Source organism: Peromyscus californicus, unplaced genomic scaffold, assembly GCF_007827085.1.
Source record: "Peromyscus californicus insignis strain IS unplaced genomic scaffold, ASM782708v3 Scaffold_14__1_contigs__length_90479793_seg_2, whole genome shotgun sequence".
In the NCBI taxonomy this organism is placed as follows: Eukaryota; Metazoa; Chordata; class Mammalia; order Rodentia; family Cricetidae; genus Peromyscus; species Peromyscus californicus.
In genome coordinates, this window is record NW_026294436.1 from 21,990,053 (window position 1) to 22,016,418 (window position 26,366).

The 26,366-nt window shown below is 49.2% G+C and overlaps 1 protein-coding gene across 2 annotated transcripts; it reads right to left on the reverse strand.

The window, feature by feature from the left end:
- Positions 1 to 1,952: 1,952 nt before the first annotated feature.
- On the reverse strand, positions 1,953 to 25,709 carry Rnpep (arginyl aminopeptidase). 2 transcript variants are annotated; one of them, XM_052737040.1, is made up of 11 exons: positions 25,150 to 25,709; positions 21,398 to 21,538; positions 19,850 to 19,998; positions 14,548 to 14,664; positions 13,746 to 13,981; positions 7,941 to 8,054; positions 7,028 to 7,140; positions 6,745 to 6,853; positions 5,072 to 5,296; positions 3,426 to 3,568; positions 1,953 to 2,408 (listed from the first exon to the last, which is right to left on the reverse strand). In XM_052737040.1, exons 1-11 carry the CDS (start codon positions 25,594 to 25,596, stop codon positions 2,250 to 2,252), a joined length of 1,953 nt encoding a protein of 650 aa, XP_052593000.1. In that variant the 5' UTR covers positions 25,597 to 25,709; the 3' UTR covers positions 1,953 to 2,249. The 2 variants fall into 2 exon arrangements, with proteins under 2 accessions (XP_052593000.1, XP_052593001.1); XM_052737041.1 differs by lacking the exon at positions 7,941 to 8,054.
- Between the last annotated feature and the right edge of the window lie 657 nt (positions 25,710 to 26,366).

Below are 26,366 nucleotides of genomic sequence, written 5' to 3' on the forward strand. Positions count from 1 at the left end.
TTCAAACAAAAACAAAAGGTGATTCATGTTGCTTCTAGGTATCCCATGGTTGGAGGACCACAACCGACCCCCAGCCCCACAGGATCCACTCCCCGTCTTCAAAACTACAGGCTCCTTTCCACTAGGTCAGGGCTGCTGGAAAGCCAGGGGCTTTGGGTAGGATTTTCACTGGCCCTTCAGGGGACCTCCCCTAAGCAGCCTGAGGCAGACACACCCTCTACCCAGTCACTCACCCTGGAATGTGGGAGAACCAGCTCTTAGCCTCGGGGCTGCTCATGGGCTCCTTTCCCCTAAGAACACCTGGTTGGGTCTCCAGAGCAAAATGAGGAGGATGGCGGAGAATGAGGCCATCAGCTAGCAGCACCCTTCCCTTCGCAGAGCTTCTTCCCAGAGAAACAGAGCTATGGAAATCTTAGAGCTGGCGCACCCCTGAGTGTTCATTCCTTCACCAGCCAAACGGAGAAGTGAGAAAGAGTTGGATTTGAGGTCAGTGCTTTGGAAGGTTCCAAGACTATAGTGAGAGCAGCCGCAGGGCAGGGGAGGCAAGGGGCCTTCGCAATAGCCTGCCTATATGCTGAACAGGGCAGGAGAGCCTGACGGACGCCTTTCCCCAGAGATCCCTAGTAGCATAGCTTCATCTCCAGGATGGGAGGGTAACAAGCACGTTGTCTCCCAGTCCTGTCAGAGCACAAGCAGACCCAGCAGGACTCCACAGAGCCAAGACGGTGAGTGAGACAGGACACACAGCTCCTGATGCCCATGCTGTGAAATGTGCATGGACGCTGGGCAGTGGTGGCGCAAATGCACTTGGGAGGCAGAGCCAGGCAGAGCTCAGTGAGTTCGAGGCCAGCCTGGTCTACAAGTGAGTTTCAGGACAGCCAGGGCTACACAGAGAAACCCTGTCTCCAAAACAGACAAAACAACAAACCAAAAAGATCCTGACAGGTCTCAGGATCGACAGCACAGATGTGAAGGTTGGGGGCGGGGAGGCCACGGGACAGTCCTGAGAGAGACCAGCAGCAGCTTACTAGGGATTGCCAGTACCCCCTCATTCGATCTCCTGCGTCTTCAAATCCCTGTCCTGGAGCTCACAGTTGCCTCTGTTGGGGAGGCTGGACACACTGTGAGTCAGGAGCACTTTCCTGGTTTTTTGGTTGTTTTTTTTTTCCCCCTGAGACAGGGTTTCTCTGTGTAGCCCTGGCTGTCCTGGAACTCACTCTGTAGCCCAGGCTGGCCTCGAACTCACTGAGATCCTCCTGCTTCTGCCTCCCAAGTGCTGGGATTAAAGGCGTGTGCCACCACCGCCCGGCACATGGTCCCATTTACCACCAGGCTTTGTGAAAGATGGAACCTCAGCTCTTCCTCCACCTCTGTGTAGGGAAGGCAAAGCCAAAGGCGGAGCCAAGGATGGAGACTGGGTCACGGGTCCCTGTGCTTAGGGAAGACAACTTCAGTTCACCTTAGCATTCACTCAAACCCTCTCGTCAGCCATCATCTTACTCTCGAGCCCTGGCGCTAACTGCGTCAATCTCCATGTTGAAGCCAGGAAATAGCAGACCCCGCCAATCACAACCATTAAAATAGTGACTGAAGCTGGGGTAGAGGAGGCCTAGAATGCCCCAGGGACTTGATGGAGGACACAGAAAGCATGAGGACACCCTGTGCTTGTGGGCAACACATGACACAGAGGGGACCCCAGCAGGAGAAGTTTAACAGTGACTTTGCCTCCTGCCTATAATCCCAGCACTCAGTAGGCAGGAGGATCTCCGCAAGTTTGAGCCTGGTGTATACAGTGAAATCCAGGCCAGAAAGGACTACATAGTGATTATCTCTCTCTCTCTCTCTCACACACACACACACACACACACACACACACACACACACACACACACCATTTCTTTAAAGAGACAACAGAAATAAAAACAAATGATCCAGTCTATAACTGCCACGTATCTACTTCTTGCTTAAAAACATTTATTTGAAAAGACAAAGAATGAAATTTTACTCCCTGCAGCCTGGGCTATAGGGAGCATGGAGAGGCCTTCTAGCCTCAGAACTCTCTGGACCAGAAAGAAGTTCCCCACCGGGGCAGAGACCCAAGTGTCACGGACACCTAAGCCCAGAGAACAGATAGGTGATCCAAGAGAACAGAAACTGCAGGACACTGACTTGAGAACTCAATTTTGGGAAAGAACAATTCTTCAGAAAGCCTGTAAGGCCCACGAGGCAGAGACCATCCACATGAGCCTTTAACTGCTCTTGGGCACCAGGATCTGCTTGATGTAGTTGACCACGTTGCTGTGGAGCTGGGAAGCAGTGGCCTCAAAGGTGTCCTTGGCGAGGGTCCGGGCCGTCTCGCTGCCACTCATCATGGCGTGGTACAGTGGGAGCGTGTACTTCTGCTTCCCCTGTAAGAAGCACAGACACCTCTCCTCAGTAGCTTGCTTAGTGGGTCTGCCCAGCCCTCCTCCCCTGACAGCAGTCATGGTCTGAGGACAAAGGGGATGTGGGGGTCAGAGCTGGAATGAAGTGCCTCTCTGTCGGAAGGACTGATTTTGGCATCTTCTAGGGGGTGGAGAACAGTCCTAGGGAAATAAATTTCAGCATGAACCCCAAATCATGGCAACAAGGGACCTTTTACAAGAACCAAACAAATGAGCTGGGTGGACGCAACGGGACTGCAAACTTTTGGGAAGCTGGAGGCAGTTAGTCATCAAGGTAATGACAGCCAAAAACCAGGGTCATGTAAGGTCCATCCATAATGAAGCCAAATCCCCACGAGTCAAATTCACGTAACTGTACGGCAGCTGCATGGCAAGCTCCCGAGCCCCAGAGGCTTGGCCAGCGGTCAAAGGGCTCAAAGAACCTCCCACAGACTTCTGGTTTCCCCTTCACACAGACTGCACTCTAGAGGAAGTCACCTGGGCATTGCTTTGGATCCAGCCAGTCCCTCATTGCCCTGGAGTCGGAGGATGTTCAGTTTATCACGAGAGCCTTGTGCCCTAGAGGGCTGCTCTCACAGGGATCCACTGGTGTCTGAACTGCTACCAAGTCCCAGAACTCCTCCGGAGAGCAGGGACCTAGCCCTTCACTCACCTAATTTGTCCTTTTGCATGACCAGCCCTCACATTACCCATTTCCCTTTTCCCAGTCTCCGGTTAGCTCTAACTGCCTTCATCCCCTTCGGCTTCACCAGCTCATCTCCAAAAGGCTCCTCAAGCCTGGAAACTTCTCATCCCCCAGGACACAGCCTCGGGGAATCACACCCACACCGGCACGATCAGGAGGTCCTTCAGGGGCCAGGCCCCACTTCCTCTGAAGGGCAGACCCACAAGCCTCTCGCAGGCCTGCAGGAAGACCTCAGGTATGATAACGGAGGTCCACAGCCTGTCCATGAGGGGACCAGAGATGTAGTAATTACCCACCTGGCTCTGCAAGAACTCCTTCACTTTCCAGAACTCTTCTTGGTGGTCATTCTTAAGGATGATCTGGCCCCATCGGAGCCGTAACTCAGCATTCCGGGCATTGGAGATCTTTGGGTATGTCTCTCCAAGTGTCTTCACATTCCCTAGAAAAGAGAAAGCAAGGGGTTGTTAACGGCCGGCTGAGGAGCCCAGAAGACTCACTGTCAGCCACCGAGTGTCTGTCCCCCTGCTCTCCAGAGCACTGGCCGGAACAGTGAAGTTCCCTGACCACCCACCTTTACCATCCATCCTGCTCCTGTATCTGGCTCGGGGATGCTCCAGTACCACATGCACCTTAATTTCTAAGGCTCTCCCATAAGACACCCCTTAATTTTACTCTGAACTTCCTGTTCTTTCCCTCAAATTCTCTCCTACCATTATGCTAATAAATTTGGATCCAACTTTGAAATGTGAGTATGTTCAGTTAATTTTTCTGAGGATGAAAACCCCTATGTGCTAAAAGGCGACAATCACGGGGATTTGATGACTATTATTTCTGACCAAACAACAACAAAGCATCCAGTGGGTGAGATGATGGGGCTGGAGAGACGGCCCAGAGGTTAAGAGTGCCTGCTGCTTTTCCGGAGGAGCCTCGTTCAGTTACCGACATCCACACCAGATGGCTCATAACCACCTGTAACCCCAGCTCGAGGGGATCTAACACCTTTTCTGGCCTCTGCAGGTACCCACAGACATGGGACAGATAGACACACATACTCTTAAGTAAAAATACATCTTTAATTTTTTTTGTACATTTTATTTTTTTTTATTTTACAATACAGTTCAGTTCTATATATCAGCCACAGATTCCCTGTTCTCTCCCTCCCGCGCCCCTCACGTTCCCCCCAGCCCACCCCCTATTCCCACCTCCTCCAGGGCAAAGCCTCCCCCGCGGACTGAGATCAACCTGGTAGACTCAGTCCAGGCAGGTCCAGTCCCCTCCTCCCAGGCCAAGCCAAGCGACCCTGCATAGGCCCCAGGTTTCAAACAGTCAACTCATGCAATGAGCACAGGACCCGGTCCCACTGCCTGGATGCCTCCCAAACAGATCAAGTCAATCAACTGTCTCACCCATTCAGAGGGCCTGATCCAGTTGGGGACCCCTCAGCCATTGGTTCATAGTTCATGTGTTTCCATTCATTTGGCTATTTATCCCTGTGCTTTATCCAACCTTGGTCTCACATCTTTAATTTTTAAATGAAAAGGAGTTTGAATGACTAGGCTCAAATCCTAGGCCAATCATTTACTGTTGTGCGGGTTATTGGCGCCTTTCTGATGTAATCTCTATTACCTGGGTTTAAGATCATAGCATCCCAATCACAGAGTAATCCTGAGATTAAAGGGTCCAATAGAAACAGTTTATGGAGTGCCCTGCCGGACCTGGAGCCTGATGAATGACAGGCTTTGCTAATTTGTTCCCAGTGGCACTGGTATGTATAACCTGTGCTGTTCTGATGACATATTCTTATGAGGTATCAGCCTCCCTTCTACACTGGAGCCACTTCGAGGCACTATCCCTTCTGAATCTCGCTCTGGCCTCTGACATGAAGCTCTGCACCCAAGAAGCCTGGCTTCAGCGTGGTAAGGAGGTAACCCACTGTCCTTACCGGGTGGGAGAGGGGACTTCTGCAGGATCTTGTCGAGGAAGTAGACAAGCTGGTAGGTCTTCCAGGTAGAGATGGATACAGCTTCAATGGCTTGCATGTCTAGCTCTGAGGTCACCCACAGCTCAGCCAGCTCTTCAGCTGGCTTCATGAGTGAGTCCCCAGGGGAGAGGTCAGGGAGGTAGGGGGGCCAGCCAGGGGTGTTCAGCCATCGATCAAACTCAAAACCTCGTGGGTAAAAGAAAAGAAGACACCGTCACGACTCTCCCAACAGTCAACGCGCTCAAGCAATTCCCGGGGCTTGCAAGCCCCGTCCCCCATCCTAAATCACCCCCTACTTGGTGTCACTTGTCCCAGCAGGATGGACAGCATCTGGAGGCTGCCACAGTAAGACTAGACTATGCCTGCTTCTACTGTGAAATGCTGCTTGCTTTAAAAGTAACATTCTGTCACCAGGTGATAGACAGCTCCTAATTGTAGGCCAGTTGATGCTTTCCTCTCCATCACAGGGGCTGGTGCATTAGCACCAGGGCCCCAAGCCCGAGCTGCCTGGCTTCCCAAACTAGCACTGCTATAACTATCTGGGAGGCCGCGGGCCTGTATTTTCACTTCTTGGCGCCTCAGTTGTTTGTAAAATGGGGGGTTGCTCGGCCCTACCTTAGTTGACAGTCGTAGATTAAATGAGCAAATACACATTAAAAGCTTAGTGCACGGCCTGGCGCATAGTAAGCACTCAGTAATTATTAACTATTGTTCGTCAGAGTCTCATGACCTTGAAATTTGGGCCTCCTACCAACGACCCGGTGCTACCGAGACAGAAACCGACTTTACCAAACCAACCAGAGTGATTCAGAGTTCACATCCCGACAAGGGGTGTGTCTCACGGCCTGTCTGGGTCACAGCGAGGCCATCCTCTCTGTTCATGGAGGAAGCAGTCAGTGCCTTCCTTGCTGACAGCAGAGCAGCTGCCAGGATTCCCCTTTGCTCCCAGGGCCTAAGGAGACCTCACCATGAGCTCAGGGCAGAGGTGACGGCCCCTGTTGCTCTCCTGCTTCTGATTTGGGCAGCAGAGGTCACAACAGCCCTCAGGCAAGAACCAAGAAGTCAGCCTGTCTCTGTTTCTCTTTCTTCCTGAGACAAGGTCTCACGTAGCGCACGACGGCTGTGGACTCACTGTAGCCAAGGGTGGCTTCTCAACCCTGGTCCTCTTGTCCCTACCTCCCAAATGATGGGGTTACACTCACGCCCAAAATTTTTTTGACTTTCTATGTTCTGACTTAACTCACCATGGAACCCAAACTGGCTTTAAAGTTATGGCCGTCGGCTGCCTCAGGCTCTGAAGTGCTTAAGTTCAGCTTAAAAACAGGCTTTTCATTTGCTTTTGTGTTTCAGTGCTGGGGGTCAAACCCAGGTCCTCATACATGACAAGCAAGTGCCCTACCAACTGAGCTACATTGCCAACTCCCTCTTTCTGGGGTTGAGCCAGGGCCTTGCATATACTCGACCTGTGCACTACCATGGAACTCTACGCCAGCCCCACCGCGAGTCATTCTGGGGTCCTGGGCTGGCTCTCCAAATGCTGCTTGAACAGGAACCCATGACTTGATGGCTTCCCATCTCACCTTGCTCATTCTCTGCTGCGTCTTGGAAGCCAGCAGTCCAGTTCCCCTGCTTACCTGGAATGGAATCTACTCCCTTCTCCTTCAGCTCAGGGAAATACTCCAGGTAGAATTCCAGAAAATCTTCAGCCATGATACTTTGGAATTTAAACTCATCTACATAGGCCTGTGAGGAGGGAAGTGGTTTAGCCTCTGTGGCCACCCTGGGGAGCAGACCCCCCCCCATCTCTCAGGCCCTCCCTGACCCTTACCTCTGGTGCCCCCTGACTCCACCCTCGCACTCTGGCCCAGCGCTTTATCTGCTCCTTGTCTCTCTCCTGTCGTGGAGAGTTGACTGTACCTTGAGAAACTTGTCAAACCGATCCTGATCGCCCACCAAGTGGGCCAGGTATGAGACAAAGCAGTACCCTTTCTCGTAGGGGGTCTCATTGTAGGTGTCATCGGGGTCAACACCTGGCAGAGGAGAGAGCAGACAGGGCTGAGTGTTCGTAAGCACCTCTTGTGTAAGCACCTCTGGCCTCCGATTACAGGCTAACAGTTGGAATTGCTCAGACTATACCTCTCCCAGGTACAGCCAAGGTTTCCTGGTCACTGATGGTCTCCCATAGCACTTCAAAGGTAATAGCGTGAGGGCCAGTAACTATGGATCTAAGAAAAGGCCAGTGGTTCAAAGGGGCTGGCACATTTCCTCGGACAGGGCCTTCAACTAACTCTTAGGGCTAAACACGCTCAGACTTTTCAAGTCCTGTTGGTCACCATTTACACAGTCAACCTCTCGGGCGTAGTTTTAACAACTGTTCTAGACTAGAGCTAATTACCAGGGTACAAGAAGTTCGTTTTACAGGCAGGTGGCACCAAAGAACACGAGCTTCAGTTGCACAAAAGGGTTTTAGGTTAGTCACACATGAAACTGGAAAAAAAAAATGTTAGAAAGCAGGAAGTTCTGAGCTGACAGGTGCATGACCTTGGGCAAGTCACTGGATTTGCCTGGTTCTGGGCCTGTCATCTGTAAAATGAGGCTAACACTCTTTAGAAGCCTCACTTTGGAGACAACAATTAAAAGGAACCGGAGAGCAACGGGCTTGTCATTAAGTGGCTGAAATGGTTGGACTCGGCCAGCCTGCAGAACGGGGATGGCCAGAGCACTCCAGTGGCCCACTTCTCCAAGAAAGCATTCCAGCATGTGGCCCGGACTAACTTGGGGCTCCAAGCGTAATTTACTGGAGGGGGGGAGACAGAGGAGCCTTCTGGACCTGGTTCAATCTTCACCCGCAGCTTGTTGAGCGGGTTTTCCTCTCCGGAGACGTCCATGTGCTGCCGAAGCAGAGCTCGCCCTGTTGCAGCCTCCAAGCATGTGTAAGCAGCTCCTGGCCAAAGACAAACCACAAACCCCGAGGTCACCATGCCCACGTTCTCCAGACAGAGGCGCTGTGCAGTCTCCTCGGGGTGTCAAAGGCGTTCCCTTCCAGGGTGTCAGGGAACAAAGTGACTCAGCCTCTAGCTCTTGGGCTTTCTGAGCTACAGAGGTTTGGTTAACCTGACCTGTGTGTCTTTCCCACAAACATTAGGGGAGATTTTCTTTGTCCACAGGAATTTTTTTGTTTGTTTGTTTGTTTTTGGTTTTTCGAGACAGGGTTTCTCTGAGTAGTTTTGGTGCCTGTTCTGGAGCTTGCTCTGTAGACCAGGCTGGCCTTGAACTCACAGAGATCTGCCTGGCTCTGCCTCCCGAGTGCTGGGATCAAAGGCGTGCGCCGCCACCGCCCGGCAGGAATATATTTTTATTTTCAGGTAACAATTTGGTTTCTGTGAAACTTAAAATATTTTTCCTCTGATGATCCTATCGCAGAAAAGAAACCGTCACCTTCAAAAACCTCAATTGTCTAGGCTGGGTATGGTGGCACAGGCCTTTTTTCATCCGGCTCCAGGGAGGCAGAGGCAGGTAGCTCTCTGTGAGTTTGAGGCCAGTCTGGTCTACATAGTAGTGAGTTCCAGGCCATCCAGGGTTACATAGTGAGACCCTGTCTCAAAAAAAGAAAAGAAGCCGGGCGGTGGTGGCACACGCACTCGGGAGGCAGAGGCAGGCGGATCTCTGTGAGTTCAAGGGCAGCCTGGGCTACAGAGTGAGTTCCAGGACAGCCAGGGCTACACGTAGAAATTCTGTCTCGGAGGGGTTAGGGGAGGGGTTAGGAAAGCAAAGAAAAATAATTAAGCATCTTTTAAGTTTTCTCCTGGCTTTAAAGATAGTAACTCGAGGCCGGGCGGTGGTGGCGCACGCCTTTAATCCCAGCACTAGGGAGGCAGAGCCAGGCGGATCTCTGTGAGTTCGAGGCCAGCCTGGGCTACCAAGTGAGTTCCAGGAAAAGGCTCAAAGCTACACAGAGAAACCCTGTCTCGAAAAACCAAAAAAAAAAAAAAAAAAAAGATAGTAACTCGAGTCGGGCGGTGGTGGTGGTGGTGGCGGCGGCGGCGCACGCCTTTGATCCCAGCACTCGGGAGATAGAGGCAGGTGGATCTCTGTGAGTTTGAGGCCAGCCTGGGCTACCAAGTGAGTTCCAGGAAAAAGCGCAAAGCTAAACAGAGAAACCCTGTCTCGAAAAACCAAAAAAAGGACAGTAACTCAGGAGCCAGGGGCATGGTTCAACGGGTAAGAGTGCCTGTCACCAAACCCTATTACCTGAAGTCACCAAGACTCATGACAGAGAGAACTAACTCCAGAAAGCTGTCCTTTGACTTCCACACAAACACTGGGTACATGCACACACACACACACACACACACACACACACACACACACACACACACACACTTCAACTCTGCCGCTTACCACATGTTCTGACTCTGAGCCTCCCCAAGCCTCAGTTTTTTCTTCTGCATAATGGGAAAATCAAAGCTGTACCACTGGATTCTAGTACTTGAGCTCTGGTGAGCTAAACTCACCATTGTAGCCCATGCTGGCCTTGAAGTCAGAGGTCTGACACCCTGTCCAGATTGTTTTTTGGTTTCTCTCTCTCTCTCTCTCTCTCTCTCTCTCTCTCTCTCTTTAAGTGTGTATGGATACTTCATTTGCATGTACCTCTGCACACCAGAAGAGGGCATCAGACAGCTGTGAGCCACCATGTGGGTCCTGAGAATTGAACTCAGGACCTATGGAAGAACAGTCAGTGCTCTTAACCACTGAGGTATCTCTCCAACCTCCTCCCCCCCACTTTAAAGACAGGGTCTTGCTAGACGACCCAGGCTGGCCTCAAACTTGTGACCTTCCTGCTTTAATTCCCAGTGCTGAGGGTGCAAAAGTGTGAGTCACAGTGCCTGGTTCGCCACAGGATTCTTAGTGGCTGACGAAGACATTCACAAACAAAATCTTGCTCTGTATACTTTGAATAAGAATACAACTCTGTTCAAACTTTTTGGCAAGTAAAAGATAAAACACACTAAAAGTCTTTATGCTTTTAGTCCCAGCACTCAGGAGGCAGAGGCAGGCGGATCTCTGTGAGTTCGAGGCCAGCCTGGTCTACAGAGCGAGATCCAGGACAGGCACCAAAACTACACGGAGAAACCCTGTCTCGAAAAACAAAACAACAACAACAACAAAAATACTTCTTTATTCTCTTCTTTTTGAAACAGGGTCTTGTGTAGCCCAGGCTGGCCTCACTCACTAACCCTAGCCTTCTGTCCTACCTTTTGAGTGTGGAGATTGCAGGCATGTACCATAGTGCCTAGTTTTATACCTGGCACAGAACCCAGAGACTTGTACATACTAGGCAAGGACTCAGCCACTGAGCTATCGAACTTTATTACCCGCCCCTGCGTGGTCCCCCCCACACACACACACATTGAGTGCTGAGGATCAAACCCAAGGCCTTGTGCATGTTAGGCAATCACTCCACCAAATTTATTACTAGCCCAAACTCAATTAAATTTAATGAATGTATTAAATTCTTTTTTCTTTAATGTTTTTATTTATTTTTTGTGAATAAAAAAGAATTTTTTTTTGCTTCCAAGACAGGGTTTCTCCGTATAACAGCTCTGGCTGTCCTAGAACTTGCTTTGTAGACTAGGCTGGCCTCAGACTCAGAGATCTGCCTGCCTCTGCCTCCCAAGTGCTGAGATTAAAGGTGTGCTCCACTACGCTTGGTGCAAATTAAATTTTTTTAAAATATTATTATGGGAGCTGGAGAGATGGCTCAGAGGTTAAGAGCACTGACTGCTTTTCCAGAGGTCCTGAGTTCAGTTCCCAGCACCCACATGGTGGCTCACAACCAATAATGAGATCTGGCACCCTCTTCTGGCCTACAGGGACACATGCAGGCAGAACACTGCATACATAATAAATAAATAAATCTTAAAAAAATCTTCCTAAAAACTATATTATTATGGTTTAAAATCATAGATGTGACTCAGGAATGATACAGCATTTGTCTTTAATTCCAGACCTCAGGAGGCAGAGGCAGGTAAATCGCTGGTCTATATAGTGAGTTCCCAGGCCAGCAAAGGGTGCAGAGTGAGACGCTGTCCCAAAATAATAACAAACCAACAAAACCCATAGATGTTTGATCTTTCATACTTATATATAGAAAGTGAGCTGGGCATAATGGCACACATCTCTTATCCCAGCATTTAGGAGGTAGAGGCAGGAAGAATGCTGTGATCTGACCTGTTCTACATAGTGAGTTCCAGACCAGAAGAGCCTCACATAGCAAGATCTTGCCTGATCTCAACCCCCATCACCACAGTTCTTGAGGTTGAACACAGGGCTTTGTGCATGCCAGGCAAGCACTTCCCCAACTGAACTAATGAACTATGTCCTCAGCCCAAGACCTGTCTCAAAAAAGCCCCAAAGTGCTGGGCATCATGGTTCCCACCTTACAGGCTGAGCAAGCCAGGAAGCAGCACCCCTCCATGACCTCTGCAGCAGCCTCCAGGTTCCTGCCCTGTTTGAGTTCCTGTCCTGACTTCCTTCAATGATGGACTATGATGCGGAAGTGCATTAAATTCCCTCATATTATGTGAAAATAAATAAATAATAACTAAATAGAAGAGAAAAAAAAGAAAGCAGACTAGTAGTTGCTAGAGGCTTGAGGGAGGGCGAATGAGAATTGACAGCTCATGGATATCAAATGTGTCTGGGGATGATTGAAGCATTCTGGAATTAGGGTCAGCAAGATGGCTGAGCAGGCAAAAGAGGCTTAACACTATACTCGACCACCTGAGTTTGAGCCCAGGGCCCTCCATGGTGGAAAGAGAGAACCCACTCTGTAGTTGGAAGTTTTCCTGTGTCCTGGCTGGCTGCACCACTCCCACGAGCTGGCACCTGACTTACCCTGGTGCGTGAACATACATACACGCAAACACAGAGAGAGACAGAGCAAGACAGATCGAGAGGAATTATTTTTTTTTTAAACTAAGGGACCAGAAAGATGGCTAGTGGATAAAAAGTACATGAGCCTGATGGCCTAAGTTCAATCCCTGTGACCCACAAAAAGGTGGAAGGAGAGAAGTGACTCCTCAAAATTGCCCTCTAACCTCCACACACACACACCATACGTACAACAACTGAATAACTAAAGTCAAACTAGTCTAGATTTAGGTAACACTGAGTTTAAGGCCAGCCTATGTTATAAGAGATACTAACATTAAAAAAAAAAAAAAAAGCCCCAAAGTGCTGGGCGTCATGGTTCACACCTTTCATCCCAGAACTCAGGAGGCCATGGCAGGCAGGTAGGTGGTCTATGTGAATTCAAGACCAGCCCCCTGTGAGGTCTGTCTCAAATAACAACAACAACAACCACCAATAAAAACAAAACAAAATGAAAAGGGGCGGAGAGACGACTCGGCAGTACTTTCTGGTCTTCTAGAGGACTCAGGTTTGGCTCCCAGCACCCACGTCAGGCAGCTCACACCTGACTAACTCCAGATGCCTCTGATCCCCAAGGGCGCTTGTTCTTGAGTGCAGGGACCCACGGGCAGACACACATCCTTACATACAATTTTTAAAACATAAGTGAAGAAAAAAGAAAAAGAAAATAGAGAAAACAAAATAGAATCTATTTTGATTGTCCTGAACACTGAAATTACAGATGGATTTTCTCTTCCTTCCTATGCTTTTCCACACACGCCACACAGATCTTGTTTAAAATTAATAATAAATGTTCTACTGCTTAGAGCATGTAATAGACAGTAGCCTCTGATTAATTCACTAATGAGACAGCAGAAAAGCTTTGGTCTCTTTTCTTTAAGCACGTGTATGGCTGGGCACATGACTCAGCAGAGGCCCAGGAAGCCTTGGGTTCAAGGCTTGTCTATGACTACATAGGGAGTTTGAGGTCAGCCTGGAATATATGAGACCCTGTCACTAAAACAAAGAGAGCCAGAATGCACGTGTAGCATGGCAACCAGTGATGATCATGGCTTTATGTTTCACTCATAAATCAACCAGCCATCTGGGATAAATGACACTGGGTACTCTCACCTGGGAGCTGTGTCTCTTGGGGACACTTTGGCATCCAGTGTGACCCCAGCGTAGAGAGTATTTTCATTGCCAACTCACCCATTAGTCCAGTCAGGCAGTTTAAACCACAATGCTTGCAGTGGCACACAGTGGAATGGGAATTCTTAATTTAAAAATAGTTTCCAGGCTGGAGAGATGGCTCAGCAGTTAAGAGCACTGGCTGCCCTTCCAGAGGTCCTGAGTTCAATTCCCAGCAACCACATGGTGGCTCACAACCAACTATAATGGGATCTGATGCCCTCTTCTGGCATAAAGAGTCCCTCCTCCCTTTAATGCCCACCTACACCATGAAATCATGGGAGCAGATGGCACTAAGGGGGCCCAGATGGGGCTGGAGAGATGGCTCAGCAGTTAAGAGCACTGGTTGTTCTTCCAGAAGACCCGGGTTCAATTCCCAGCACCCACATGGCAGCTCACCATTGTCTGTCTATAATTCCAAGATCTGACACCCTCACACAGACATACATGCAGGCAAACACTAATGCACATAAAATTAAAAAAAGAAAAAAGAAAAGAATGGGGCGAGGTACTTGGAAGGACGGCGCCTTACCAAACAGGATGGTGGAGATCCTCCTCTGGGCATACATGGTGAAGCCTTCGTTGAGCCAGAACTCCCCCCAGTTGGCATTTGTGACCAGGTTCCCAAACCAACTGTGAGAGATCTCATGGATGATGACGTCCGCTAAGGAGCGGTCCCCTGCCAGGAGGCAGGGGGTGACAAAGGTCAAACAAGGGTTCTCCATTCCTCCAAACGGAAAGGACGGCGGCATGAAGAGCAAGTCATACCTGCCAAGAAACTGGAGGTCACAGGAGGCCCTGACTCCAGAGCAGACCTCACCTCCCCGGCCTCAGAGATCCAGGGCTGCGGCTGCTAAAGCGACAGAATCAACCTCAGGCCCAGCCTGGGCCTCCGGGTCCTTCCCGGGAAGCTTCCCTGCCTCTGTGTCCACCTCCATGAGCATGCTGCCTTTAAAAGTGTGAGCATGTTCTCAGCTCCCTCACACTCCCCTCACTGGAGGGGTCATAAAGACCACCCTGTATCTTCTAGCCCACAGCTTGAAGATGTTAAAGTAACCTCCCGCACAGGGGAAGAGCATGGATGCAGAGGCCCTGGGCTTCTCCACTCTCCTACCTCTAGCTCAGCAGCACTTCAAAAACCATCCCTCCCCGGTCCTTTCTAACAAAGCAGCCACTTGGAGCCTGGCTCGTCCCTCCCTCTTGGCTTCCTCCTGCCCTGCGTTTCTGGGATTGGAAAGCCTTGCTCTAGGAGACGGAAGGAAGGGAAGCAGCCCCAGGAATGTGGGAAACAGCTACTCAGTTTCACAAAACACATCTGTTCACTGATACCACACCTTCCCCAAACATAGGGTCCGAAAAGCTTCTCTCCCGTTGCCAGAAATTCTTCTATCACCCCATTGTACTCCTTCTTGGCATCTTCAAGGAGGCAGGGCTCTGCCCACACCCGGCTCCTAAGCACAGAGAGGCGGAAGAATGCTTAGAGAACGCTGTGGCAGCCACATGAACCACCTGTAGACACTGTCCTTGCTCCCATATCTGAGCCAATGCAATGTGGCCACGTGGCCGGCCACGCAGACAGGAGAGGTAAGATCACCCTTTGCTTAGCCCCAAAAGGCTGCTCATCATGCCTGGGTATGAGACTCTAAGATCGCCTTGGGGAGGTGCCAGTCAGCCCCTCTAGGCAACAGGACATGAAGTCCGTGGCTTCCACGCTGAGTTCAATGCTGCAGAAATGAAGACGAAATGAAACAGAATATGTATGAATCGGGTCCATAATTTCAGCACTGAAGAAGCTGAAGCAGGAGGATTGCTGAGAGTTCCAAGACAGCTAGGGCTATAGAGTGAGACCCTATTCCAAAAAAAAAAAACAAAACAAAACAAAATAATAGCAACTAAAAAGGGTGGAATATAAGAGGCCTTATAACATGATACAATTTCTTTCCTTCTTCTTATTTATAGGATAGACGAAAGAATCCTGATAATAGTTGGGTGTGGTGGTGGTACACCCTTTCAATCCCAGCACTTGGGAGGCAGAGGGAGGTAGACCTCTGTGAGTTCCAGGCCAGCCTGGTCTACATGGAGAGTTCCAGGGAAGCCAGACAGGGCTACACAATGAGACACCCCCCCCCCTCTCTCACACACACACACACACACCTGATAATAGAATCTCTGGAATTAAAATTTGTCTTCTGAGGGGCTGGAGAGATGGCTCAGTGGTTAAGAGCACTGGCTGCTCTTCCAGAGGACCCTGGTTCAATTCCCAGCGCCCACATGGCAGCTCACCACTGTCTGTAACTCCAATTCAAGGGTATCTGACACCCTCACCCAGAGTATATACAGGCAAAACACCAGTGCACATTAAATAAATAAATAGATCTTTAAAAAAAAAAAAAGTCTTCTGAGAGAAACCTATCAATATTAATGGGAAAGTTGCCAGTTCTTTTAGGTGCCAAATGGTATTGTGATTTTACTTCATAGCTAGAATGGGCTTTATTCCTCAGAGGGCACTATGATTTCTTCATCTTTAAAAGGTCTAGAACAGGGCCAGCAAGATGGCTCAGGGGCTAAAAGCTCCTGCTGCCAAGTCTGATGACCTGAGTTCTGAGACTCACATAGTGGAGAGAGAAAAGTGAGTCTGGCTAGTATCCTCTGATCAACATGTACACCACAGTGCTCATGCATGTATATGTGTGTGAACATACACAAATAAATGTAAATGTAGCAGGGCAGTGGTAGTGCATGTCTTTAATCCTAGCATTCAGGAGGCAGAGGCAGGAGGATCTCTGTGAGTTCGAGGCCAGCCTGGTCTACAGAGCGAGATCCAGGACAGGAACCAAAAAGCTACATGGAGAAACCCTGTCTCAAAAAACAAACAAACAAACAAACAAAAACCAAAACAACAACAAAAGTAAATGTAATTATGTAATTTTAAAAATTAAAAATGAGCCGGGCGGTAGTGGCACACATCTTTAATCCCAGCTCGGGAGGCAGAACCAGGCGGATCTCTGTGAGTTAGAGGCCAGCCTGGGCTACAGAGTGAGTTCTAGAACAGGCACCAAAACAACACAGAGAAACCCTGTCTCAAAAAACCAAAAAAAAATTAAAAATGATCCAGGATAAACAAAAACAAGCCCATGTATAAATAAAATTAGTATGACAAAGCAGGTGTGTTTACAATGTTCAACATATGGTCCCTTCAAGTTTTTATAATTTGAATTTTTCATAAAAAACGAGAAATAGTGAGAAAGGTGGTATACATTTATAATACTAGCATTTACATTTTTATTATGTTTATTGATGTGAATGTATGATATGTATGTGCCATGCACACATGTGCTCCGCACTATGTGCGTGGGGGAGTCCTCAAGTTCTACCGTGGAGGTCCCAAGGATTGAGCTCAGATTATCAGGCTTGGTGGCAAGCACCGTTACCCAATGAGCTATCTTGCTGGCCCTTTAATCCCAGCATTTGGGAGGCTGAGGCAGGAGGATTGAGAGCTGGAGGCCAGGCTGGGCTACACAGGAAGACCCTGTCTCAAGCAACCAACCAAAGAGTAAAGACAGGAAAACAGGTGAGGAGCGAGAAGCGCTATCACCATCAAGAAGACACAGCTGAGGGGCTGGAGAGATGGCTCAGAGGTTAAGAGCACTAGCTGCTCTTCCAGAGGTCATGAATTCAATTCCCAGCAACCACATAGTGGCTCACAACCATCTGTAATGAGACCTGGTGCCCTCTTCTGGTGTTCAGGTACATGCAAGCAAGCAGAACACTGTGTATAGATTAAAAAAAAAAAAAAAAAAAAAAAAGAAGAAGACACAATTGAGCAAAAAGTCAGGGCTGAGAGAGCCAGGGCTGAGGAGAGAGCCAGTTACGGCTCCAAGGATGGGCTGACACCAGGATTCAGGACCCCTGAAGCCAAGGCCTGCGCCTCAACCTTGTGTAAGTCTGTAGTCATAGCCTCAGTTTGACTATCCACACATGGATACAAATATTATCAGCCTCACTGAGTCTGGGTAAAGATTAGGAGGGAGCATCCAGAAAAGGGCTTTTGGGGTACACCCTCCTCTTTCTTTCTTTCCTTCTTTCTTTCTTTCTTTCTTTCTTAGATTTATTTATTTATTATGTATACAGTGTTCTGCCTACATGCATGCTTGCAGGCCAGAAGAGGGCACCAGATCTCATTACAGATGGTTGTGAGCCACCGAGTGGTTGTTGGGAATTGAACTCAGGACCTCTGGAAGAGCAGCCAGTGCTCTTAACCGCTGAGCCATCTCTCCAGCCCCCACCCTCCACTTTCTACCCAGTATCCTCTTGTGGTGCCAGGGCCCACCTGGGATAGAAGGGGTCCTGTGACAAAAGACCCTCGTGTTTAATATAGAGCACGAGACCCCTGGGATGTGAACAATGGCTGTCCACCGGACAGGGGAAGGAGATGTCACCAACATTAGCTTACTTCTTTTTGTTTTGTTTTCTGAGACAGGGTTTCATGGAGCCCAGGCTGCTCTCCAAATCACTATGTGGCTGTGGAGGACCTTGAACTTTGGATTCTCCTGCCTCCACTTTGAAAGTGCTGGGATTACAGGCCTGTGCCACCATACCTGGCTTATGCAGTGTTGGGGATCAAACCCAGGGCTTCATGCATGCAAGACAAGCATTTTATTAGCTGAGCTACATGCCCAAACCATCATCATCACTAGTTAAATGGATCGTATTACTTTGTTTGACATGCTTTTGTGTCAATTATATGATATGCTTAGAACCTGCCATATTCCCATTATGATTCGTTCATATACCTGGTTTGTTTTTAAGATAGAGTCTCATTGTGTAGCACTGGATGGCCTCAAACTCACAGAGATCCTATTGCCTCTGCCTACTTCATACTTTGGTAAACAGAACATTTGTTAGGGCAAACACATCCTCAAACCACATAGCTTTCCTTATCTTTTTCCCCTGGTTGCAAAGATGACCTCCCTGTCTATTAGGAAGAGGGTAATGCCTTCTCTTTCAAGATTGGCATTGTAGTGCTGGGGTTAGCTCAGGGTTAGAGTGTCGGTCTATCTAGCACGCTTAAGGCCCTGGGTTTGACCCTCAGCACATCAAAACAACAACTATCAGAACTTGCACTTTCCTGAATGTGTGTGTTGTCAGCAGGCACCAATGGAATCCCGCTTATTATCCTACCTGACACCTAGCAGCTGATGTAATTCACCACTAGCGGTGCAGAGCCTTGCTATGAAAAAAAAATGAGGCTTGTAATGAATCTTATAGAAGACACCACTGCCTTCAGAGCTAAGGAACAAGAGAGCCAAGAAAGGAGCCTGTGCTTTGCAATCCAACCTTTGACCCTTTCACAGCAGGATTAAGCTGCAGAGGTAGATGACATGAAAATTGAGAAAACCTATTTTCTCTGTTTTAGACAGGCTGTATTATTCTATATGGCCCAGGCTGACTTTGAACTGGAGACTTTCTGTCTCAGCATCACTAGTAGCTGGGATTACAGGTGTGTGCTACTATACCCAGCTCATGGCCAAAGTTTTTAATCTCAAGAAACAGTACAAAAGCTGCGTGGCGGCGGCTGCACATGCTTTTAATCCCAGCACTCAGGAGGAAGAGGCAGAGGGATCTCTGTGAGTTTGAGGCCAGCCTGGTTTACAGAGCAAGTTCCAGGACAGCCAGGGCTACACAGAGAAACCCTGTCTCGAAAAAGAAAGAAACTGTACAAAATACTTTCTTGTCTCCATTAAATTTACCCAGTATCAGGACAACAAAACATACATCTAGACGGAGGCACCAGCAGCAAGCAGAAAGGACAGTCCTTTCTTTCTTTAAAAGAATGCAAGGAGGGAGCTGGAGAGATGGCTCAGCGGTTAAGAGCACTGACTGCTCTTCCAGAGGACCTGGGTTCAATTCCCAGCACCCACATGGTCCCACATGGCTGCTCCCAACTGTCTGTAACTCCAGTTCCAGGGGACCCAACACCCATGGCAAAATACCAATGTACATAAAATAAAAATAAAAAATTTTTTAAAAGATACAGTACAAAAAAAAAAAAAAGATGCAATGAGGCCAGGCGGTGTTGACTCATGCCTTTAATCTCAGCACTCGGGAGGCACAGGCATGCAGATCTCTGTGAGCTCAAGGCAGCCTGGTCTACAGAGCAAGTTCCAGGACAGCCAGAGCTACACAGAGAAACTCTGTCTCAAAAAACAAAACCAAACAAAAAGGCAAGGAAATCAAAGCTGGAGAAAAATGGGCTTCGGCACAGGGATATAATACTGTGGCTAGAAGGGCACTCAGTACTGAAAGTTACTAGTCGAGATCAGTCTTCTGGAACTACCACGAGCAGCTGCGCTCACCCATGAGCCTCTGCTCCAGCTCCAGCCGCTGCGGCTACACTAGCAGGGCAGGTGGTCTCCTTGCAGACAACAGGCTGACACATGGAAGGAAAGGAGGGGAAAAGGAGGAGCAGAGAGGAAGAAGAGAAAAACAAGACCGTCCGCCAGCCTCCTCATGACCGAAGACAACAGACACAGGATTCCACACTGTCCCTAGAGCCACTTCAGCGGGACCACTGGGCCAGAGTCACCCCTGCCTCTGGGGTCAAACCCCACCTTGCCCGCTGGCTGTGTTTCTTACCTGGGTCCAACCTCAGCTGAAGCCAGATCTCCAATGGCCAAAGCTATCAGATAGGAGGGGATGGGCTGGTCCATCTGGAAGAAGAACTTATTTGGACCCCTCTTCTCCCAAGTGCTTGCGCTCATCACAGCTGTGAAGCCATCTGGGACCTGGCGACAGAGAAAGCGTAGGAAGCCTCACCTGGAAAGTCTCCTCCGTTCGTTTGTCTATTGCCTTGTTCTTTTTAGAGGCCAAATTTTGCTACACAGCCCTGGCTAGCCTGGAACTCGCTGTGCATACCAGGCTGACCTGGAACTCCTGACGGTTCTGTGTAGCTGACCCCCCCCCCCCCCCATCCCCACCCTCTGCATTCTGAGTGCTTGAATTACATATATGTACTACCATGCCTGGCAAAAAGGTCCTTTGGACTGACTTGAAGAATAGTAGGATGAGAAACCTGCACAGTGATGGTAACAACTCTGAGTTCATCCCGGAGAACAGGAAGGCTTCAAAAACCTTACACTGATGGAGCTTGAACTGTGTAGAATTTCTGTCCATGGGCCAGGCATGGCAGCACATGTCTTTAATACCAGCACTCAGGAACCAGAGGTTCTCTGAGAGTCTGAGCCAGCCTGGTCTACATAGTGAGCTCCAGGCCAGCCAGGGCTACATGGTGAGATGCTGTCTTAAACAACAAAATCTGCAGATGGAAAGCTCTACAAGGGAACAATTTTTCAGATTCTGGATTTCAGATACACTGGATCAATGTAATAATTTATCAACCAAAATGGGACCTGATGGACCTGAAATTATAGTCTCTGTCTCTATATTTCTCTGAGACAGGGTCTGACTGGGTAGCCTAGTCTGGCATTGAACTCATGATTTTTTTTTTTTTTTTTTTTGAGACAGGTTTCTCTGTTTAGTCCTGGCTGTCCTGGAACTCACTCTGTATACCGGGATGGCCTTGAACTCAAGAGATTCACCTGCCTCTGCCTCCTGAATGCTGGGATCAAAGGCGTGTGCTACCACCACCTGGCATGAACTCATGATCCTTATGCCTTTGCCTCACAAGGCTAGGATTACAGGCACGTACTTCCATGATTACAGGCATGTACTTCCATGCCTGGCTTCTTTTTTTTAAACATTAAAAACCAAAACAAACCATTTATTTTATTATGTTGTTTGGGTTTTTTTTTTAAGATTTTTTTTTTTTTTATGTGTATGGGTATTTTACCTACATGCCAATTGAACCTGGGTCCTCTGGAGGAGCACCCAGTGCTCCTAACCACTGAACCATTTCTCTAGCCCCTATTTTATTATGTTTTAATTATATGCAGATGTGTGTGTGTGTGTCTGTGTTTGTATGTGGATACGTGCATATAAATGAAGGTGCCTATGGAGGCCAGAGGTGCTGGGTCCTGGGGAAACAGTCATCGACAGTTGTAAGCCACCAGATGTGAGTGCTAAGAACCAAACTAGAGTCCTCTGGAGGAGGAGAAAGTGCTTTTAACTGCTGAGCCACCCTCACTCATGATCCCAAGGGCAAACACACTAAGTCAGTCACCTTACCTCAATAAGAGCCGAATACTTGCACTTCACTGCAGGGGTGTCGAAGCAAGGGAAGAAGGCTCTGTTTAACACCGCCTGGCCCTGGGTGTAGACAAAGGGTTTCTTCTTTCCCGCTGTCTGCTCAGGAGCCAACCAGCAAACCTGAGAGAACAGGGGGGCGCTTCAGAACAGACAGCTCACGAACAGAGAAAGGAGTGGGCCGACTCAGGACATTTTCAGGTAATCCTTAAGACCTTCCTGCCAGCCAGTCTGTCCCTGGCCAGAATGTCCTCTCCTATTGTGTGTTTAATCTACCCTGGAATATGCCATGGTCTCGTGCCCACATCACAGGGCAGACACTGCATTCCCCGCCGTACCCATGGCATCTCAGGAATCCCGTCCTCCTCACTGTTTCCCATCTAACCAGGATTTCGCGCTGCTGACCGAAGAGCAGAACCAGCTAAGAGCTGTCCCTTTGGTTTTGTTTCTGACAGAGTCTTCATGTAGCACATGCAAGCCCAGTATTCTTTTTATGAATACTTAGGAGGCAGTTGGTTCATCCGTGGAGTAAGGTGACTCCAATTCTCTCCCATATCTGGGTAGACTGGCTTTCCCCTTTAAGGTATCTCCTCCAGTGGTCCTTTAGAAAAACCCAGAAGGAGGATGCAGACCTTAATACAGGTGTGGTGAGGCGTCCTGGTACCTTAGTGTCTGGTCCAGCAGAACAACCCATCGGTAGCGCAAGCATATTCAATCACAAACTGGCATTCTGACCATCAGGAGACAGTTTCTAAGGCACAACTGTAGTTTTCTTGGTTACTCCAGATTTCCTTTTTGAGTACCCAAGGTTATGATTGCTGTGGCTATCTCTTAGTTAAGAAAGCTAAGGCTTTACCATGAAAAGAGACAAACCTTACTTTCACCCTTAGCAAAAGGAAATCATATACAACATAGGTAGAACTGTTCGTGTGTGTGTGTGTGTGTGTGTGCGTGTGTGTGTGTCCATTTAAGATTGAAAAATGGATTACACTATTCCAGGAAGGTATCAGAGGTGAAGTAAAATTGTCTATTGTCTGCTTAGGCCTTTAAGGACAAGCAAGAGTCAGATGTTGGAAGGGAAGAGAGAAGCCTCTCTCCAGCAGGTGAGTGGGGAAAGGCAGGTCTGGATGTAGGCTCTGGGAATTGCATATGCTCTGAACAGGCTGGTAGGAGGGAGGCCTGAGCAGGAGGGAGGCCTGAGCAGGAGGGAGGCCTGAGCAGGAGGGAGGCCTGAGCAGGAGGGAGGCCTGAGCAGGAGGGAGGCCTGAGCAGGCAGAAGGAAGGGCTTTGAAAACAAGCATCTGAGACATTTTAAAGATGCAGAGGAAAGCCACATTGGATGTTGGGTTTTTCTTTGCCTGCTTTTGTCCAAGTGCAATAAATTTAACCAGTCTTCCTGTAAACACGGTGCAGTGTGGAAGGCAGGAGAGGAGACATGGTAGAAAAAGCTGATGTAGGTAACAGAGGCCAGCACAGTCACTCAGGTGGCACATTAATACAGACCCAATACAATGTGATCCAAGTGGCACTTTGCCTCTGAATTTCCCCTCTGCAATGCACAATTCCTGCCTAGTCACAGGGAAAACGTCGGGAAAATTCCAGTAGAAGGGCATTCTATAACATACCTGAACAGCACCCTTCCGAATTGTTAAGGTCATAAAAAAACAAGGGAAAGCCTGAGAAACTGTCACAGTGCTAAGACAAACCCAAAGATGCACAGCTAGCCCAGCATAGTGGCACATGCCTGTAATCCCAGCACTGGGGAGGCAGAGACAGGTAGATCTGAGTTCGAGGCCAGCCTGGTCTGTAAATCGAGTTCCAGGACAGCCAGGGCTACACAGAACATAGAGAAACACTGTCTCAAAACAGGTCAAACCCTACCCCCCCCTCCAACAACAACAAGAACAAAGATGCACAGCTAGCTACAATGTGCTGCTTTGGCCGAGATCAGGAAGCAGAAAAAGAAGTAGGTTAAAAAACAAAACAAAACAAGAAACTAAGATGCCGGTAAAGCTTGTGGATCCTGGTTAGTACTGTCAGCTAGTATATATCAGTACTGACTGAACTGAGCTAACGGGGAACGGAAACTGTGGAGGGCATGTATAAGAGCTGTGCACTATCTGCTCAGTTATGCTGTTAATCTGCCTTTTATTGTTATTTTGAACTTGCAGTCCTCCTGCCTCAGCTTCCTGAGTACTGGGCCTCCTGGCATGTGCCATCATGCCTGGCTGGTATCAGGCACTTACAAGAAGAAAATTCACCCAGGTTTGTCGAGAATTTATACAAGTGCCTAGCACATCTTTATTATACATATTATAAGCAAAGGTGGTAGAGGGATAATGTGTGTGTGTGTGTGTGTGTGTGTGTGTGTGTGTATATATCTACATATATATTTACCTTAACACACATACATGAGTATGTGTGTGTGTGTGTATATATATATATATCTTTGTTTGTTCTTAAATGATGAGAAAACAATGATGTAATGAAGAAACCTGACGGTGTGCGCACTACAGACCAGGTGAATTCTGGGAGAAGATGCTTCAGTGCTTGGTGAGAACACTCATCAGAATGATTGCAAAGGACAGGAACGCCTGCTAACGCCTTAGGTGAAGACCCTCACAGTCCGAAGGACAATCCTTTGTAGAGAGCAGCCTCAGCTGTGATGTCTGTTTAACCTTGGATTCCACCTTTAGAATGGGCAGATTCAGGGAGGGTCTAACTTTCCCATCCTGTGTAATTTCTAGCTCCCAGGGAAAATTAGGAATCAATATATAGCAGAGGAGCTGAAGATGCGCCCTCCAGGCACTGAAGGAGACGTTCCTTTGCCTTTGGGGCTAGGTTGCACCAAGTGATTTTGACTTTCAGTTTCCCTAACAAGTTCTAGCATGAGGCTCTTTTATTCCTCCAGCCTTAGAAGGAGGAAGTGGAACTTTTCCTTGGGTCAGTTCTAAGAGGAAGGGGGAACTGCTAGCTGGATAAGCAAGTTCCAATAGTCTGCAGAAAGCTTTGGTGAACTTTGTAACCCAGCCAGAGACTGTCACTCTTACAGATGTCCGCTGCGTACTCTTAACCTTACCTTCCAATATCTGTCTTACTCCGAAAACCTTAAGACTTAAGAACCGATCAACAGAGAAGATTAAATTATAATAAAGCCTAGACTACTCTAATTACACATTCTCATTCTTGCTCGGATTCTTTTAAGTCCAAGGCAGGATTTCAAAGGAGGAAGCAAAAATAATTATCTAGGCTTCAGGGCAGTTTGAACTTGTGCAACCTGAACGGCAGGATAATAAAGGACCGTGTCAGCATCTAGCTAACTAACCAACATCGTCCAGACTCCATCAAGAATAACTATATATAAAAAACAAACAAACATAAAGTTTGTGTGTGAAGTTTCTCATCCGGGAAAGACACACAGAATAGCGGATGAGTTGGTTTAACACGTGTGTGACAGTGGCACTTTAAGACAGATCCACAGAGGCCAGGAAGGCGGAAGGAGTGGCAGGAGGAACACAGCACCGGCTGGAGAGGTCCGAGCCCAGGGTGGGGACCCGGGGGCCATGATCCAGAGCCGGCCACCGGGGAAGGAGAGTCTGCGCCTGGGGATCTCCTGCGGAAGCTGCAGAACAGGGCCAGGTTTCCTGCTCTGGGACTCTGGGAGACTCAGGGGCCACAGGCTGGCCAGGAGGGTTGGGAAAGGCCTGTGGCCCCGGCGCACCGCGCGCACTCACCCCGGGTCCCTCCCCGACGCGGTAGGTGAGCTCCAGCTGGAAGCGCTCGGCGGCGCGGCAGGGCTGCGGCAAGGCCACGCACAGGGCCTGGCCATAGTGCGAGAAGGGCTGCGTGTGGAAAGGCACGGGCTCCGCGATCGGCTGTTGGTCTCCGGGCTGCCCCCGCCGCAGCGTCGCCGCCGTCACCTCCAGGCAGCTGTGCGAGTCGAGCCGTAGCTCCGAGGCGCCCTCGGGCAGCAAGCATCGCAGCTCCAGCTCCACCGTGCCGCTCAACCCGCGGCTGCCCGGGCCCGGGCCCGGAGGCCCGAACTCGGCCCGCAGGTCCAGGTGCAGGTGCAGGATCTCGAAGGCGCGGAAGCTGGAGGCCGAGGCCACGTCCACCGCCTGTGCCGAGTGCAGCGGCCGCCGCACCGCGCCGCCGCGGCTGCCGGGTCCACAGCTCTCCATGGCTCCGGAGCGGTTGCTCACCCGCCGGGAAGACAAGCGGCTCCGCGGGCCCCCGCAGGCTCCGCCTCGAGGCGACGCGCCACCGTGGGCCCCGCCCCCCAGGACTGCGGGCGGCCACCGCCCCTAGCAAATCGGAGCCACACCGACGGTCCCCTCCCTTGCAGCGCACAGGCCCTCTTTCACGTGAGTTCCTAAGCCACCTGGCCGAGGACGGTGGCGTGGTGGGTCGGCCTTTGCCCAGGTCCCCCTGGCGGATTCCCCCATCCTCTGAGCAATCAGTAGAATGCGGGGGACGGAACCTGGATTGGAAGGGTCTGTGTTTGAAATCCCACTCGCTCTCTCCACTGGGCCAGTTATTAGGACGATGTGTGACATCTTGGACAAATCGCCTGTGAAACAGGAGTTGCAATGCTATTTCTCTTTCGCCTCATAAACAGTCATCTGTGACCCGAGGCATGCTGGTCTTTACAGTTTTGTGCCAGCACACACACACACACACACACACACACACACACACACACACACACACACACACACACACACACAAAAACTGTTCTATTTTACAGATAGATATATCTATATCTGTTATATCTATACCTACTTTACATTGTACTTTTTTTTAAAGATTTATTTATTACGTTTACGGTGTTCTGTCTGCATGTATGTCTACAGACCAGAAGAGGGCGCCAGATCTCATTACAGATGGTTGAGAGCCACCATGTGGGTGCTGGGAATTGAACTCAGGACCCCTGGAAGAGCAGTCAGTGCTC